We start from the raw sequence: 15,914 nt of genomic DNA on the forward strand, positions 1-15,914 counted from the left end.
TTTCTATACATACATCAAAATGACCGTCAGTACTGAGTGTAGTTACCACCTCTCGAGTGGTAACCTACATCTTTAGTGGTATTGTTTCTTGTGGCTTTGCTTCATGAGAAAATGCATCTTTGCTATGTGGTTTCTCGCGTCCTAGAAATTGAACACCACTGAGCTAAAATGCAGTAGGTTTTGCATTTTACAACGAATGCAGTAAAAGTCTGATTTCTGAGTAGCCCGTGGAGGAACGTTTTGGGGTATGTCAGAAGAGTATTAATCTTTGCTGTGTTAAAGAGGACCTATTATGTTTACTTGTATTTTGGGTTTCTACTAGAACATGTTTACATGCTTAAATGTTCTAAAAATGCTTTATTTTTCTAATACCGGCTGTGCTGCAGCACCTCTTTTCACCCTCTGTCTGAAACACTCTGTTTGAGCTCCTGCCTCCCCTGAAAAGCCCAGTCTGCTCTGATTGGTCAGCTGACCCACTCTGTTGTGATTGGTCAACTGAACTAAACTCTTCGGACTCCGCTCCAGCTCTGCTCTAACTACCTTTGTTTGAGGGCGTGCCAAACTAGCCCCTCAGTAGGTATTATGCAAATGTGTTACTTGGTGACATCACCACATTACAGAAGAAAAGGTGGGACTTCAATCAAGGCGTTTCAGGCAGTTCAGGAGCAGTGTTTCTGTGGGGGATAATAACTTTGACCTTGGGCTTTGTAACTTTGCAGACCTTTTAAATGCACAAAAAACTATATAACACACTAACGGAAAGGGGAAATGCACAAAAGCATAATAGGTCCCCTTTAATACTTGTGATAAATCTGGGTAACACCTTAAGAAGTGAGGAAAAGAGAAGAAACCTTTTAGATTAAATATCAAAGTTTCATTTCACAGCCATACAAACTCATTTACATCAATAAATACAGAACAACCATTCACAATACTGCCACAAAAATAACAACAGTTATATCTGATTTAATAAATTATGTTTTAGGAATGTGGTCTATGTCTCCACAAAAAAAGATCCATTAGTTTGATTATTGATCCAGTCTATTTAACAGCGTTCTCAGTAGATTTAAATCCAAGTAGTTCCCACTGTTCAGCTTATAGCTCCATGCATGTGCTCACACAGGAGTCCTACAGTTTGTACATCCCAAAGGTTGTGGCTCCTTCCTCGTAGTTCACCAGTGACAGGTTTGGTACCCAGACACTGAGCTGGTTTCCCTTCTCCAGTGTTATCACCTCTCCCTGTGTGGCCGTGCACAGGCGAGGGATCGATTCAGACCCGCTGCCGCTGTCCAGGTTGCAGTAGGCCTGCATCACAATCTTCTCCTCTCGATCTATCTCGTTCTTCCTCAGCTTCACCCTGCTGACCAGCGGGATCTTAGAGAGGCCCTTGGAGAAGGTCACCCTGGAATAGACGTAGTACTCGCCAGGCTGCAGGATGGTCAGCCAGCTTTTGTGGTAATAGTTGATGCTCCTACGGACGGAGTGGGGGATGTCCCACTGGAGATAACCCACTGCAGAGACAGAGGAAGAAGTTTAGGCAACATTATTGAGAATATTTTTACTCTTAAATAGATTAAATAAATACATTTTGGCTACTTATTGTTACATTTTAAAAATCCCATATATCATAATTTCTTACATGCAGATTCTTTATCTGATGGTTTTATGACTACCATGTGTGCCAAGGCTTTGTAGGAAGTTTCCTGCTTCTCTGATGAGAGAAAGGCAGCTGGAGAAGAGAACAAACATCCGGTCAGAGACATTGAGATTGCATTTTTGTATGCAACTGAATTTGTAAAATTACTTTCAGGAAGAAATTAATTCAATGAACCTACTTTTTCTTTCATCTGATGAATGCTGAAATGAAAGCTGAGGGAATGAAAAAAGTAGAAGATTAGGAACAGGCAGTACAAAATGTTGAATGTAGATTTTCTTATGATACTTATAATAAATGTATAATATCCATAATTAAATATCAGTCATATCTTTGTTCACAAACTTGCAACAAGACCCTGAGGTGTGAATTTTACACCTCATTTGTTTGTTCCAGAGCATTTCCTGTTCTTCAAACACCGTTTCATACCTTCTTACTGTTATATTCTACACTGAGAAAAATGTGTGAACCTTCAGGAGATTTATTAAAAAAAAAACATATATATTTCAATATTCTAATTTAAGTAAACCCAAGTGCAATGTGGTAATCATTTGTTTCACGTTTTACAATGAAACTGAATTAATTTGGCAATAAAATTGATTTTTTTTTATAGAATTAAAACTTATTTTTTTAGATTAACAGTAGTTGATAATAATAAAAATAAAAAGAATATATTATTATTATTATCATTTATATATTTAATACATTTTGTTCTCTATCATTTATATAGCAGGTGCAAAGTAAAATATTTTAACTTGTAGTGTCGTGGAAGATTACTGTATAATTACTGTAATAATACATGCAGCAGTTCCACCAACTATACAACTAAACTGTACTTAGTTAAAAGAAAAAAATAAGATGATTTATTTTTACCATTTTGTCATTGTGATACAGATAGATGAATCCTCCGACCGACAGAAACAATTGCAGCAACACCACACCGACCAAAAATCGGATGAGAGATTTGCTGTGGCCTCGCTGTGATGGAGCCGGGATGAGGACCGAGTGGGACCTGCTGTGGCGCGGAGGCACCGGCGGTGGAGCATGGCTGGTCTGGTAGGTGTTGATCATGGTGGTGGAGAGGAGAGGTGAGACCTAGAGAGGCACGGGTCCGTGACATCCCATGCACTTCTGAACCACTGCTCACTTAAGCAACTTGGTTTTTCTCTCGCTTTACTTCCTGGAAGCTCTGCAGACGCAGATCTGTGACCTCTGAGTTCAGGTGTGTGTGTGTGTGTGTGTGTGTGTGTGTGTGTGTGTGTGTGTGTGTGTGTGTGTGTGTGTTGTCAGACATACTTCTGTGCATTTTTTTCCTATACCTTTCTGTCAGATATGTTTCCCTAGTTGCCACACAATGCCATGAGGCTGTGTGTTACTCAGCATTTCTGTGTCAGCGTGGCAATACTTCTATTTTTGGCCATTGGAATTTGCAAGAAGTTTAGTATGTAATGTAGAATGACAAATAGTACCATATTAGTATTTAAAGTAGGCGAGAATAGAGTACACCCACAGGTCTATGTATGTCTTCAATGGTATTTTCGCACAGTTTTGATGCTGTGGGTATTTCTGAGTCCACAGCAGCAGTAAATAGATTTATAGAGAAGCAGGAAATAACACATTTAGAGCTCATTTTCCATCAATGTTAACACCTCAGTGACCACTAAACAAAAGCAAACTGTACGACCACATGGTGAGCAAAATCTTCACAATGTTGGTTTGATTATTGCAGTTATTTACTTCACAAGGAATTCGGCCTTTTAACAAGTAAGCAATGACCAGATTAGTATTAGCCTGCTGAATTCAATCCAGTTCAACTTGAAAAGGTTTATTCAGATGCATATGGAGGTCGTTGATCTTTGACGAGAACCGCAGTATACTTGAACTCTGCTTGGTTGTGGTGGGACATTTGTCTGGAATGAGACCAACAAATGTTTTTCATTGTTCCCACAGAGTCTGGTTAGGCTACTGTGAAACGTTTTTAATGTGGCGTATTCACACTGTGAATAAGAATAAGTTATTGTTAGTCAGCAGGTCAGTGCAGCTTTTCATTTTGAGAAGCCAAGACAACTGATCGTTTGACCCAGTGTTTTTATATATTACTGTTGGGTTAATTACCCAAAGTACAATATCGTATTGTTGTGAACTGTCTTTATTCATTCTATTTGTTACTGATTGTTAACATCCTTTGCAGTTTTGAATGTTGAGTGACATCATTTTACACGGTTGACAATAACACGATACACAGGATAATAACGCATATTAACACAATCAATCTTTCAGAGGTTGTAGTGGGCTTAGTTTTGAGTGACGATACTTGGATCGTATGAAACTTGACAAACTAAGGCGTCCATTGATACCAACCGTTATACTAGCTTGTCCTATAATAATAACGCTCCAAACTTACACAAAATTTTCGAGGAAATTCAAGGATGTCAAGGAAAAACTGTCATGGCCATTTTCAAAGGGGTCCCTTGACCTCTGACCTCAAGATATGTAAATGAAAATGGGTTCTATGGGTACCCACGAGTCTCCCCTTTACAGACATGCCCACTTTATGATAATCACATGCAGTTTTGGGGCAAGTCCCAGTCAAGTCAGCACACTGACACACTGACAGCTGTTGTTGCCTGTTGGGCTGCAGTTTGACATGCTTTGATTTGAGCATATTTTTTAAGCTTAATGCAGTACCTGTGAGGGTTTCTGGACAACATTTGTCATTGTTTTGTGTTGTTAATTGATTTACAATAATAAATATATACATTCATTTGCATAAAGCAGGTATATTTGCCCTCTCCCATGTTGATAAGAGTATTAAATACTTGACAAATCTCCCTTTAAGATACATTTTGAACAAATGTGTGATTAATTTACAATTAATCACGATTAACTATGGACAATCATGTGACACATTGCGATTAAGTATTATATATATATATTAAATTGGATAAATAACCCAAATGTAATTTAAAAAGACAACACTAACACTTGACCAAAACAACCCTTTGATATTGGTTAAAGTTAATCCAATATTGCATCGTTGCTATGGCGACCCAAACTGAGTAATATTTTTAATGTGTGGTCTTTATACGGCATTGTTTTGCGCTTTAAAACTCCTAAATATGTACAGTATACTGTAGTATGTTTACTGTGTACACTACAAAGTGTTATTGTAAAGAGTATACAATAGAATACATTCATGCATTTGCATAAAAGCTTAATTTCTCTGAACAGATACATTTTTCCTTAAAGAAAAAAAAGAAAATCGATGCTGCCAAAAAGACGGACTCACCTGGAGTCCAGCAAAGCAACGCAAATTATTATTATGTTTTTATTTATGCAGCATATCATACTGCTCATGTAAAGTTTCATGTGTAGACAGTTTTTTGCAACGGCTCATAGCTTCCCCTAGTGGTTACAAATATTTAAAAGTATTTATATGCACATACAGAATATAAATATACTTGATAGATAACAAATCCCAGAATTCCCTTAATCAGTTTATGGTCTTAACTTTTACCTGTGGTGTCAGACGATATGTGATCATTTTATTAGTGGTATAAAGTTATGGTCTTGTAGTTGTTGTATCAGTAGTTGTTGATATTGAATTCAATACTCATATCTGCCGTGGTTGCTGTTTATTGTGGAGACAACAAAAAAGGATGATACTTGAAAATCAAGTTTCTGGTCTAACTGATAAGTGGGGGGTGGATATAACTTTTTATATAACTGATGAAAGACATTCATTAATACTTATATGCATCTAGATGTCTCTCAGAGAACTGCTTCAACTTGGTCAAACCTGCAGCAAATGCATTCATGTGTTTCCAGAGCATTCATTCAACACATGTACATTGGCACTTGGAAGGTCAGCACGTGACCAAATCAAATATGCATTAAAGCACAGGCTCAACTACACGGCGCTGAGTTTACATTCAAATGTTAAAGAGTTGACATTCATGTGCACATGTGTCTTTTAGTTGCACTTTTGGACAATAATGATTCTGAAAAACAAACAAACATTTGTTTTAACTTCTCACAGTCTGTCAGATGAAAAAGATGAAAAGCTCTTATGGCGTGTAGTGGACAACGAGAGTGTGGCGGTCGTTGTGCCGGCTGCAGATCTGACGCTGTGAAGAGCTGAGGGAGGCTTGTCTGCGGACGGGGAAGAAACCGGAGAACCGCGTCCCCGGAGTCGGGTGCTCCTCTCCTTGAACAGACTTGGGTTCCTCACTGCACTTCACGAAGGCCACAAAGCATCTGTAAAACTGTGTAAAAGCACAACAGACTAGGGTCATTACTAGTAAGCATGAATCATTTGGTTTGAAAATGAAAGATTTTTAGACACAAAGGTTAACCATTGTTTCGACAGCACAGAAAAACAGATTTTCCAAATGTCATTAGACCTGCAAATCACCTAATCGAAGCTTAACTAAAAAAAAAACAGTAGGAACACACAACATCTGGCCATACAGCTGTAGGGAAAAGAGAGCTCTTGTGGCCATCTAGTGTGCTGCATACAGCACCTGAGAAGTGGTGGTGAAGAGACACTGAGTGATAATAACTGACACTGAGCTGCATCCTCAGTGTCACAGAGGCCTAGGTGCCTTCATCCATCTTACATGACACTCTTCAATGTGGTAACAAATGCATTAGAAAGACAGTGATTCTGGGTCATCATTCTTCATTCTGCCCTCACCTGGTTGTTGAAGAACATGTAGATGACCGGGTTGATGACGGTGCTGAACTTGGCCAGGACGGAGGGCACAACGCTGGCCGTGGGAGTCACCAGTTCCGACCTGCCGAAGGTGGCCATCAGCGCCATGATGCCGTAGGGCATCCAGCACAGCATGTAGCAGGACACCATGGACAACACCATCACCAAGATGTGCTGCTCTCTGCGCTGAGCTGCCAGCAGATTGATCTTACCCACCTGGAGGCATGAAAGAGGAGGAGATGTTAAACCTGTATTGACAATCATTTTTACCCAATGTTGATTTAAATACTATCGTTAAAGAAAAGGCATGTTGTGTCATGTAAGGCGTGTGGAGCCAGAAGGGCTATAGGGAAAGGTAGATAAGGTGTTTTTTCATGCCTCTTCTACAGGCATTTCTGTTTTCATCTTGTTGAACATTTCTTTATTTGGCGCCATCCAGTGGTAGTATTAAAAAAAAACAGGGTCACACAGCAATGCATGACGATAAACTCCTCCTGGATCATAGGAACACTGAGAAAGACAGCACCGAGATTCATCAATGAGGTCGTTTAATTTTTCTACAAACAAAACCCATCAGAACTATGTGAAAGAGGCTATAATCACACACAAAAAGCAACACACATTCAACTCATCATCACGCTTTGTCAGACCCCACAGCATCACTCTTTTCGGTCGCAGTAAACACGTGCTTAATGTTGTGAAGTACACAAAAACACTTGCTTAAGTTTAGGTAATAAAACCACTCAGTTAGTTTTAGGAAACAAATTTAATTACTACATTTGTACAGTGAAAATGACACTGAACGTTGTGAACAGGGGACATGAACGAATAGCTTTTTGACACACTGGACACGAATAGCGCCCGCCCGCCCCGTGTGTCTCTTTTTGTCACTACACTCTTGGCGCACTTTCCCTGAGCGTTAAATGTTGACGCGGATGGGTTGGGTGCGTCTCATAGCAATGCTAAAGGGTGCCTTGTGCGTTAGTATTTAACGCCAACTGCTGTGACGCAGCGCCGGTATTTGATGCCCTGGGGAATGAGAACGGGCTGGGCTCACTTGATGAGATGTGGTTAAAAGCTCTAAGAAAGCTGTTAAGTGAACCATGGGATTGGATTATTTTGTAACTCAACAAATTGTGGATTTAAAGGGGTACGCCAGCAATTTAGTGTTGCTCTTCCATAATGAGACACATTTTAAAATGAATGGTCAAAATCGAAACAACAGACGCCGAGATATCTTGTATGGTTCAAGCTCCCAAAATTGCAGATGGATGGAAGTTTGGAAAATTACCTCCGACGCCATAGAAGACAACTCATGAAAACTCATGACAACTGAACTGACCTTAAAGGACCAGTGTGTAACAATTAGGGCGATCTATTGGCAGGAATGGAATACAATATGAATAAGTATGTTTTCTTTAGTGTATAATCACCTGAAAATAAGAATGGTGTTTTCATTACTTTAGAATTAGCCGTTTATATTTACATAGGGAGCGGGTCCTCTCTTCACAGAGCCAGCCGCCATGTTTCTACAGTAGCCCAGTACAAATCAACCCAACACTGGCTCTATATTTTACGTCAGCCACCGTAGTTCTCCTACAAACTTGGAACCAACTGAAGTGTGATCCTACACACTGCACCTTTAATGTGTTAAATCAGTGGCGCACCCCTTTAATATCCATGAGGGCTCTATCTCAGACAGAACTAATTTAACTTTTTCCATTTTATGCTTTTTAATCAATTCCCCCACTTATTTCAGAGACAAACTATGGTGGACACTTGCAGCACAGCTTGTTAATGACTGCTGGATCTAATTAATCAGTAGAACAGATGCAACGTGTATGACTCAGAAATGGTCATCGTAACCATAGAAACATTCATAAAAAATCATACTACATGATTGAAGTTTGGCCGACAGCAGTGTGGCCATACGGCGTGTTTCAATACATCTGTCCTACTGGTTTCTCCTGATGTACTGAGGTGCTGTGGGCTAAAATTAGATCATATATTATAAGCCAAGCAGCGTATCGTCTGCGGTGATTGTCACCTCCTTAGTATTGATTTCATACCCCTGTAGTCACAGTCTTGTGTAATTACCACGGTGATGCTCATCGCAGTGCTTCATGAATAAACGAGTGTGTCGGGCTGGTGAAGGAAATTACTGTCAAATTACCGCACATCTCTCGCACACTCAATTACACTTCACCTTGTGTGGTTATCAGGTCACGACCTGTGCTGCTCCATTTACTCTATCCCCTGTCATGTTATACGTGTTCTGACAACGTTCCATTACCAGTGATTTCTGCATGGCTGCACTGTTGTTATGTTTGGAGAATTAGCCACATAATAAATCTGAGAACCATCACAGCTAGATCCCACTGGCAAGACTTAATACATAACTCTACCTCATCTGAACTCTAAAATATGGCAGATAATCTCAAAAAGAATAGTGCTCCAATAAATAAATGGAAATAAATGTTTTGTTCTTTTCAATTGAGCCTTTTGTTTTGGAATAAAATTGTATATTTTTGTTAGGAAATGTGTCCATTGTCAATACAACAAGACACAACAACCCGTTCTCATTCCCAGGGCGTTAAATACAAACGCTTTGTCACGGCTGTTGGCGTTCAGTACCGCAACACACGGCACCCTTTAGGACAGATATGACAGGTGTCGCGCCAACAATTGATCGTCCGCCATATAGTCTACAGCTGCTGTTATCTGGATCAATCATGACGTGCAAATACACATAACTGTATGTCCGTGATAATAACAAAGGTATGTCTTTATGAAACTTTAGCGTTTCTTGCAACCGAATAATCACAATTATAACAAACAGGGGTTTGCAGTTTTTATTATCTGGCATGTCATTTACGTGATATTGGCAATTATACTATTGTTTCCAATAATATGTGTTTGGAATGTGTAATATCCTTGTTAATGTTTGGTATTAGACTGTAATTTGAATGATTTACAGATGGGTTATAGAAATGATCTCTTGATGAGACCGACGCACGGGGTACCCCACTTGCGTTACTTTTGGACGAACCAGGGACGGTATGTCAATATGTGCTCGTTACATGCATAGTGTCCTTTCAAAATAAACTTCCGTTTTCACAGGAAATTAGGTTCAGGCAACACAACCACTGAGGTAGGGTTAGGAAACATTCGTGGTTGACGTTAATTTCACTGACTAGTGACTCACGGAACTGACGATAGTTACGACTCACGTGACTCACGGGACTGACGATAACGATGAGTCACGTGACTAACGTGACAAAATAAGTCAACGTTACTTTTAGTTTCACACGGGACACAAAGAGTGGTCTCCTGGTTGAAAGTCTTGTGTTTGTTTGACCCATCCACCACCTCTCCTACCCGCCCTGAGTGAACTCTCATGCTATTAATACTACGTCACTTGCTCTGACCGTCAAATAACTCCAGGAGTGGGTTTACATTGGAGTTAGTTGAAAGTCCGGTTCGTCACATACTGTTGCTAAAAGGTGCCTCCATGCGTCGGTTTCCAACGCCGAGGGGCACTTACCAAGCGGTGGTATTTGACGAGTTGGGAGTGAGAACGGGCTGGCTGGGCGGGCGAGACGGGAGGTGGATGGGTCCAACAAATATGAGGCTTTCATCCAGGAGATCGCTGTTCGTACCCCATGCATCATGTTACAATCAGCTGTTCGTTCGTGTTCGCTGTGTCATTTTCTCTGTACAACCGTAGTAGTTTTAAGCCCAACCATGTATTTTTTTCCTAAACCTAACTAAAGCAGTTTTGTTGCCTAATCCTAAAGTGACGCTCAGGGTAAATATAGTGGTTTGGATGACGAAAATAAAGTGACGCCAAGGGGCATGACAAAGGATGAGGGATGACAACGTGTTGGACACAATTATAGAACAGTAATTCACAAAAGTGTGTGTGCTTTATATAGACTAATAATAATCCACACTGATGCTGTTGATATAAATGTCATGTCTCCTCCTGATGTGTCACTTTAAGCCGCCTTTGAGGCTCCACAGACTGATTGCTCGGTTTCTAAGAAAAGCCTAAGGCGGGCGGCTGAGCCCACATTCACCGGTACAGTAATCAAGTCTGCAAGGCTCTCTGACTCCCTCGGGTGCATGGAGTTTAAAAAAAGAATGGAGGTGCTTATATAATAGCAGGTATCCAATAGTAACAGGTTACTTCCACAATCTAAAAATAACTTCTTGGTGATTCATTGATAGGAGTAGTAGCTGCAAAGTACACAGAGGGGCCCAAGACCAATTTGGAGCCCTTAATTGTCAATTATTTGTGTGAATAGCAGGTTTATGTAAGCGCCACCAAGGTGGCGATGAGTCACTGGAAGCTGAGGGGGGGCCAAGAACATATATGCATTCTGCTGAAAACATTGCCCTCATTCCTTCTCCTGCTGGATAAACTGATTGTAAGAGTCTGACACCCGTTGCTCCACAACTGAGCTACGATCGTTATGTTCTAAGAACACCTTGATAGTCCAAGAAAAGCCACAATGGAGCCTACTTTAACAGAGCTGTTAAGGCTCCATAGCAGATGGACATGGTGAAAGGCGGCAATTTGAGCACATTATCCTGGGAAAATGTCAACTCTGTGCATGTAATGTGTGTTTTGCACTGAACCTTTATATATATTGTATTGTATACTGTCTGGGAATTGTTCTTGAAGACAATGTAAGTGATGGTACAAAATAGAGTGACATTATTTCAGTGATGCTGCAAAAGAAGTGAAATGACTGATAGCTTAAAAAAGGGAAAACATGGATTCTAATGGGTGGATTTACTGTGAAAAAGTAGTCAAAGCATGACAGATATAATTGATAACACATTTCCTAACTGTAGGTAAGTTTGCATATGAATAACACATGTATCTAAATTAAGATCTAAGTCACTTTAACTCTGAGCCGCCATCTGATATTCAGCGACCTTCTCCTATGTGCTGTTTTATACAAGGTTGTTCCCATTCACGCACGAAGGAGAGATAATGTTTGTATATAATTAAATAACAAAACAGAAGCAATGGCCCTTTATCTAAAATTTGCATTATACAGTATGTTCTCTTTTATGTGATTTTGTATTATATGTGTTTTCATTACCCTGCTTTTATTTGTATTTGTATCCCCAATAAAGTGGTGAAGGGATGATGTATTTTTGTAGGCCAGCCAGGAAGTGAGCATCGCCCTGGTTACCTTAACTAAAAACCAATGGGATTTTTTCATTGGGTTTGGGATTATTGCAGAAAAATAAAATTTGAGGCAAACAAATGTTTATGATACTTACACGTTTTGTTCCGTAAAATAATCTCCACAAATGAGCACCACTTTTATGATTCTTGAAATGTAAATGCAATCGCCAGAAGTAGAAAGCTAATGCATGAGCCCGAGTATTCACAACAAGGCTGTAACGGCGAATGAGTCGGCGTGATGATGTTTAGTAGTCTCATTTAGACATTTATTAGCAACCGCCTTTTTTAAGAAACATAAAGCCTTCAAAATTCATGAATTTATTGAAGTTAAACGTTAAAATCTCCTCAGCTTGTGTTAACCACAGACCTTATTTCAGGCATCTAACTAAAAACCCATTCAAAAAACCCATTGACTTCCAGACGAGGGAACTGGAAGTGCAAAGCTGCTAACTCATTCCCGGGTTTTAGGACTCATTCCTATAGCACTCAGTGGAAAGAACAATTAACACATGTATTTTGTAGTAGTTATCAAAAATCTTGAAATTTTGTTTGTGATACGACATGCCTTTACCTTGTTAAGAGTGTCACAGATTAGTCTGAACTCACTCACCCTCCTGATTGACACCAGGATCCGGCCATAAGAGTAGACCATGAGCAGAAGGGGCAGCAGCAGACAAAAGATGAAGAGACACAACACATATGAGACGCTGGTGGGTGAGCGGAGGTGCCACTGGACGGAGCACGTGGTGCCGGGTCCCTCGGGCCCATAGTTGCTCCAACCCAGCAGAGGCGGCAAGGTCCAGAGGAGAGAGTAGAGCCAGGAGCCTCCGACAAAGAGCCAGGCCTTCCTGAAGTCTGACATGTCGACCTGGGAGGAACGCTGCACGGCAGTGTAGCGCTCATAGGAGAGGACAGACAGGGACACCAGGGACACGATCCCTTAAAGATCAAGAGAGGAGGAGGCAGAAAAATAGATCACAAGATATCAGAATGCAATTATTACAGGGATTCATCCTCTCCTGAGAGGACCCCTCTCATTTCCCCCAGCAACTCTAAACTCACTGCCTCCCAATGAGTCCATGTTGAGGGTCTGACACAACCTGCTGAAGAATCCTAATCCTAAACCTAATCCTCGTTTTACAGTGAATAAGGATTCTTTTTTTCAAAACCAATTCTCACAAATGGTTTCGACTGTTATCAGGCCTTTAAATAGGCGTAATTGGTCGTTATAAGCACCATAGATGTGGGTCAATAAGGGCCTACTACACCTACTACGTTGTATAAGTGAAAGTGAAACTTAGAAGCAACACATTCTAACACGTTTTAAAACTGAATGAAACGTTACGTTTTGAACACAAACAGAATGGCTTCTTTAGGTTTTGGCAACAAAAACAATTGGGTTTAGGGGAAAACATTGTGTTTTGGCTTAAAAAGAATATGTTTCAAAAGCGAAACTTACTTACTACGGTCCCGAGAGGTCGCTGTCGTGTTCTTTTATTCCTTTTATCGGTGATCTACCATGTGAATAGATGATAAAACCTACTAGTGGGTGTAGTAGGCCCCTATTGAAACCACATCTATGGTGCTTATAGCGACTGATAATGGCGACTTTTTAATGGCCTGATGACAGTCTAATCGGCTGAATGATTACTGGATGAGAACAGTTATGGATTTATTGAGCCCTTATTTTAATTGAAAGAACTAATTCAATTTAGAAATCATTATACTTTCAAATTAAAAAATGTGAAAGAAGATGCTGTTTGTCAAAAACTACATGTTTTAGTAATGTGATTCCTAATGTAAATATGCATATGGGCTTTTTCGTTACATGGAGAATGATTTATTTAATTCAATGGCAGGATCATGACACTAGATCCTCATGACAAACTGTATGTGAGACATGTACACACAGACATTACTGACTGATAGGACCATACTGAAGACGCTCTATGGTGGAATGTGGGTGGGAAACCGTTTCTTTTTTCTTTTATTGAGACAGAACACGTTCAAAGGCCGAGAGACCTTCAAGGAAACATCCTACACAATCACATGATGTTCTAGACAGCTGTCAAGTCTTCTCCTTTTCAGCAAGCGGGGCTCGGCTGACGGCGGTCAGTCCACCACTTTGGTCCAGACTGAAATATCTCAGCCACCATTTGACGGATTGTTTTGTACAGACATTCCCACACACTGAATCCTGATGAGTTTAGTAACTTTTCCTGTGACGCCAGTATGAGGTTTAAATCTGTGGTTTTGAGAGAAATGTCTTAACAACTACTGGATGGTTTGCCATGACATTAACACATTCTTGTTCTTCTCAGGATGTTTTAGAGTGGGGTCGGTGGGGACAGTAGTGACAGTTAGCCTTTTTATTAATTTAGAAAGCAACTATGCTATTCACCATGCTCATACTCTTCCACACCCTCTTCACTTTCAGCCTCAAAGTGGAGACCTTCTGACTATTCCTCATTTTATTCTGTTTTTTTTTTTATTATAAGTTTCAAAATATACAGCATGTAAGTTAATTTTGTTATTTTTCTTCTACCATCCTGTTTTTAGTTATGCCACATACAAAAAACATATTGTTGGAAAGCTTATTTTCTGACCTATCAGTTGATGCTAGTGTTTGCTGTCTGAAGTTTTGGTGGTAGCTATAGCACAGGAGCCCAAAGTGTGTCTGCTCTCACAGTATTGTTTATAGTTCTTACTTTGTTACAATCAACAAAAAGCAGACACAAACCAGACAAAGGCTTTTCCTAATTGAATAAGACCCACTGGGAAGTCACTGAGTGAATGTTTACTCAAGTTGCAGCCAGTCAGAAACCTTTTTTTTTTTTTTTTTTTACCAAATCCTGTATCTCAGTAATGTATGAAAATATAATAATTTTACAAATGTTTTCTTTTTCTCGAAGAAATGTGTGAACAAGTGACATTGTAAATATAAGGTGTTCAAATTTAGACTGCAATCTTTTTTAATTTAAATGTTTTTTTGTTGTTTATTTTTATCTCAGAACAAACGAACCCACTGTCCCAACCGTCCCAGGCAGATTTTATATATAAATATATATAAATAATAATAATAGAAAATGAAAAATAAAAGTATATACAGTGGAGGAAATAAGTATTTGATCCCTTGCTGATTTTGTAAGTTTGCCCACTGACAAAGAAAAGAACGGTTTATAATTTTAATGGTAGGTTTATTTTAACAGCGAGAGACAGAATATGAAAAAAAAAAATTCAGAAAATCACATCATATAAAAGTTATAAATTGATTTGCATTTGATTGTGTGAAATAAGTATTTTTTTTTTTTTACAGTTTTTTTCAAGATTTTTTTTTTTTTTTTGGCAATTTTTTTTTTTTTTTTTACAGTGTAGAATAAACAGACAAAAAAGTTCCCGCTCACCAAAGAGTGAATTGGCGAACCCGTACCACTTGCATCCGTACTCTCCAATGAGCCACCTGCCGTGCACACTGGCAGCGAAACTGAACGGTGTGCCGAAGACGCACACCAGGATGTCGCTCAGGCTGATGTTCAACAGGATGACATTGATGGGCGTCCACAGGGAGCGAAACTTTGCAAAGATCAGGAGAGCCAGGAAGTTGTTGATGATTCCCGCTACTAGGATAAAGCCCAGGCATACTGCCACCACCGTGTGTCCGGTCCGGCTCATCTGGGACGCCGGTGAGTCCCGCAGAGAGGAGTCGGTGCTGAGGATGGAGCTGGAGCTGGAGACAGAGATTGAGCTGTCTGTGGTGCTGAAGTTGCGTACGATGTGGACGACCATAGCAGAGAGAGGAGATGCAGAGGGCTGCAGAGAAAGTCCTGCACTACAGCCAGCAGCTCATATGAGGGTTATATGTCACAGTTATTAGAGTGTGAAGAGAGTTGCCCTCCATGTGCACTCTTTATACCTGCACCCTTTATAATGTATGTAAATACCAACCCACCCCCTTCTCTCTCACAGCACTAAGCCCACTGTTTGTCTTTCCTTACTCAGAGTCTCTCCACACTGTTAAGAATTTCCCAGTAAAATAACAGTAAAGAACTGGCAGCAGGGTTGCCTTTACGTTACTGTAAAATTAACATTATTATACTGTCGCTGAAATTTACAGCTTTGTACTGTTAATGAAAAATACAGTTTTCTTTTTTATTAATTTCACAGTTTTTTAAAGTTAATTTACTGTTTAAAGATACATTATATAGCTGTTTTTCACCTTTCTTTTACATTATCTTACTGATTTGTTTTAATGCACTATTTAGGTTGTATTTTGTACATACATTTTAATAAACATTATTTGTTGCCTAAATGAATAGACTTAGCAGGTTACAGACATAGGAATA

General features: G+C 39.7%; 3 protein-coding genes across 4 annotated transcripts in view; 1 reads left to right on the forward strand and 2 right to left on the reverse strand.

Moving 5' to 3' along the window:
• arhgef6 (Rac/Cdc42 guanine nucleotide exchange factor (GEF) 6) overlaps window positions 1–10,691 on the forward strand; it is a 43,416-nt gene extending 32,725 nt beyond the window's left edge. Inside the window, exons 23-24 of one of the 2 annotated variants that reach the window (XR_005208025.1) lie at window positions 2,877–2,898; window positions 10,679–10,691. The gene's annotated coding sequence lies outside the window, so the exon portion shown is untranslated. Of the gene's footprint in view, window positions 1–2,876; window positions 2,905–10,678 lie in introns of those variants that run through there. The other variant, XR_005208024.1, reaches the window with a different exon arrangement.
• Window positions 853–2,823, reverse strand: cd40lg (CD40 ligand). The gene is made up of 4 exons (XM_037779263.1): window positions 2,528–2,823; window positions 1,836–1,869; window positions 1,640–1,729; window positions 853–1,511 (listed from the first exon to the last, which is right to left on the reverse strand). The coding sequence occupies exons 1-4, from the start codon at window positions 2,723–2,725 to the stop codon at window positions 1,129–1,131; spliced, it is 705 nt and encodes a 234-aa protein (XP_037635191.1). The 5' UTR covers window positions 2,726–2,823; the 3' UTR covers window positions 853–1,128.
• tmtops3a (teleost multiple tissue opsin 3a) lies at window positions 5,626–15,630 on the reverse strand. Its single transcript, XM_037779264.1, has 4 exons — window positions 14,976–15,630; window positions 12,182–12,510; window positions 6,351–6,584; window positions 5,626–5,919 (listed from the first exon to the last, which is right to left on the reverse strand). The coding sequence occupies exons 1-4, from the start codon at window positions 15,355–15,357 to the stop codon at window positions 5,722–5,724; spliced, it is 1,143 nt and encodes a 380-aa protein (XP_037635192.1). The 5' UTR covers window positions 15,358–15,630; the 3' UTR covers window positions 5,626–5,721.
• Window positions 15,631–15,914: the final 284 nt, after the last annotated feature.

Source organism: Sebastes umbrosus, chromosome 9 (assembly GCF_015220745.1).
Source record: "Sebastes umbrosus isolate fSebUmb1 chromosome 9, fSebUmb1.pri, whole genome shotgun sequence".
Classification (NCBI taxonomy): domain Eukaryota; kingdom Metazoa; phylum Chordata; class Actinopteri; order Perciformes; family Sebastidae; genus Sebastes; species Sebastes umbrosus.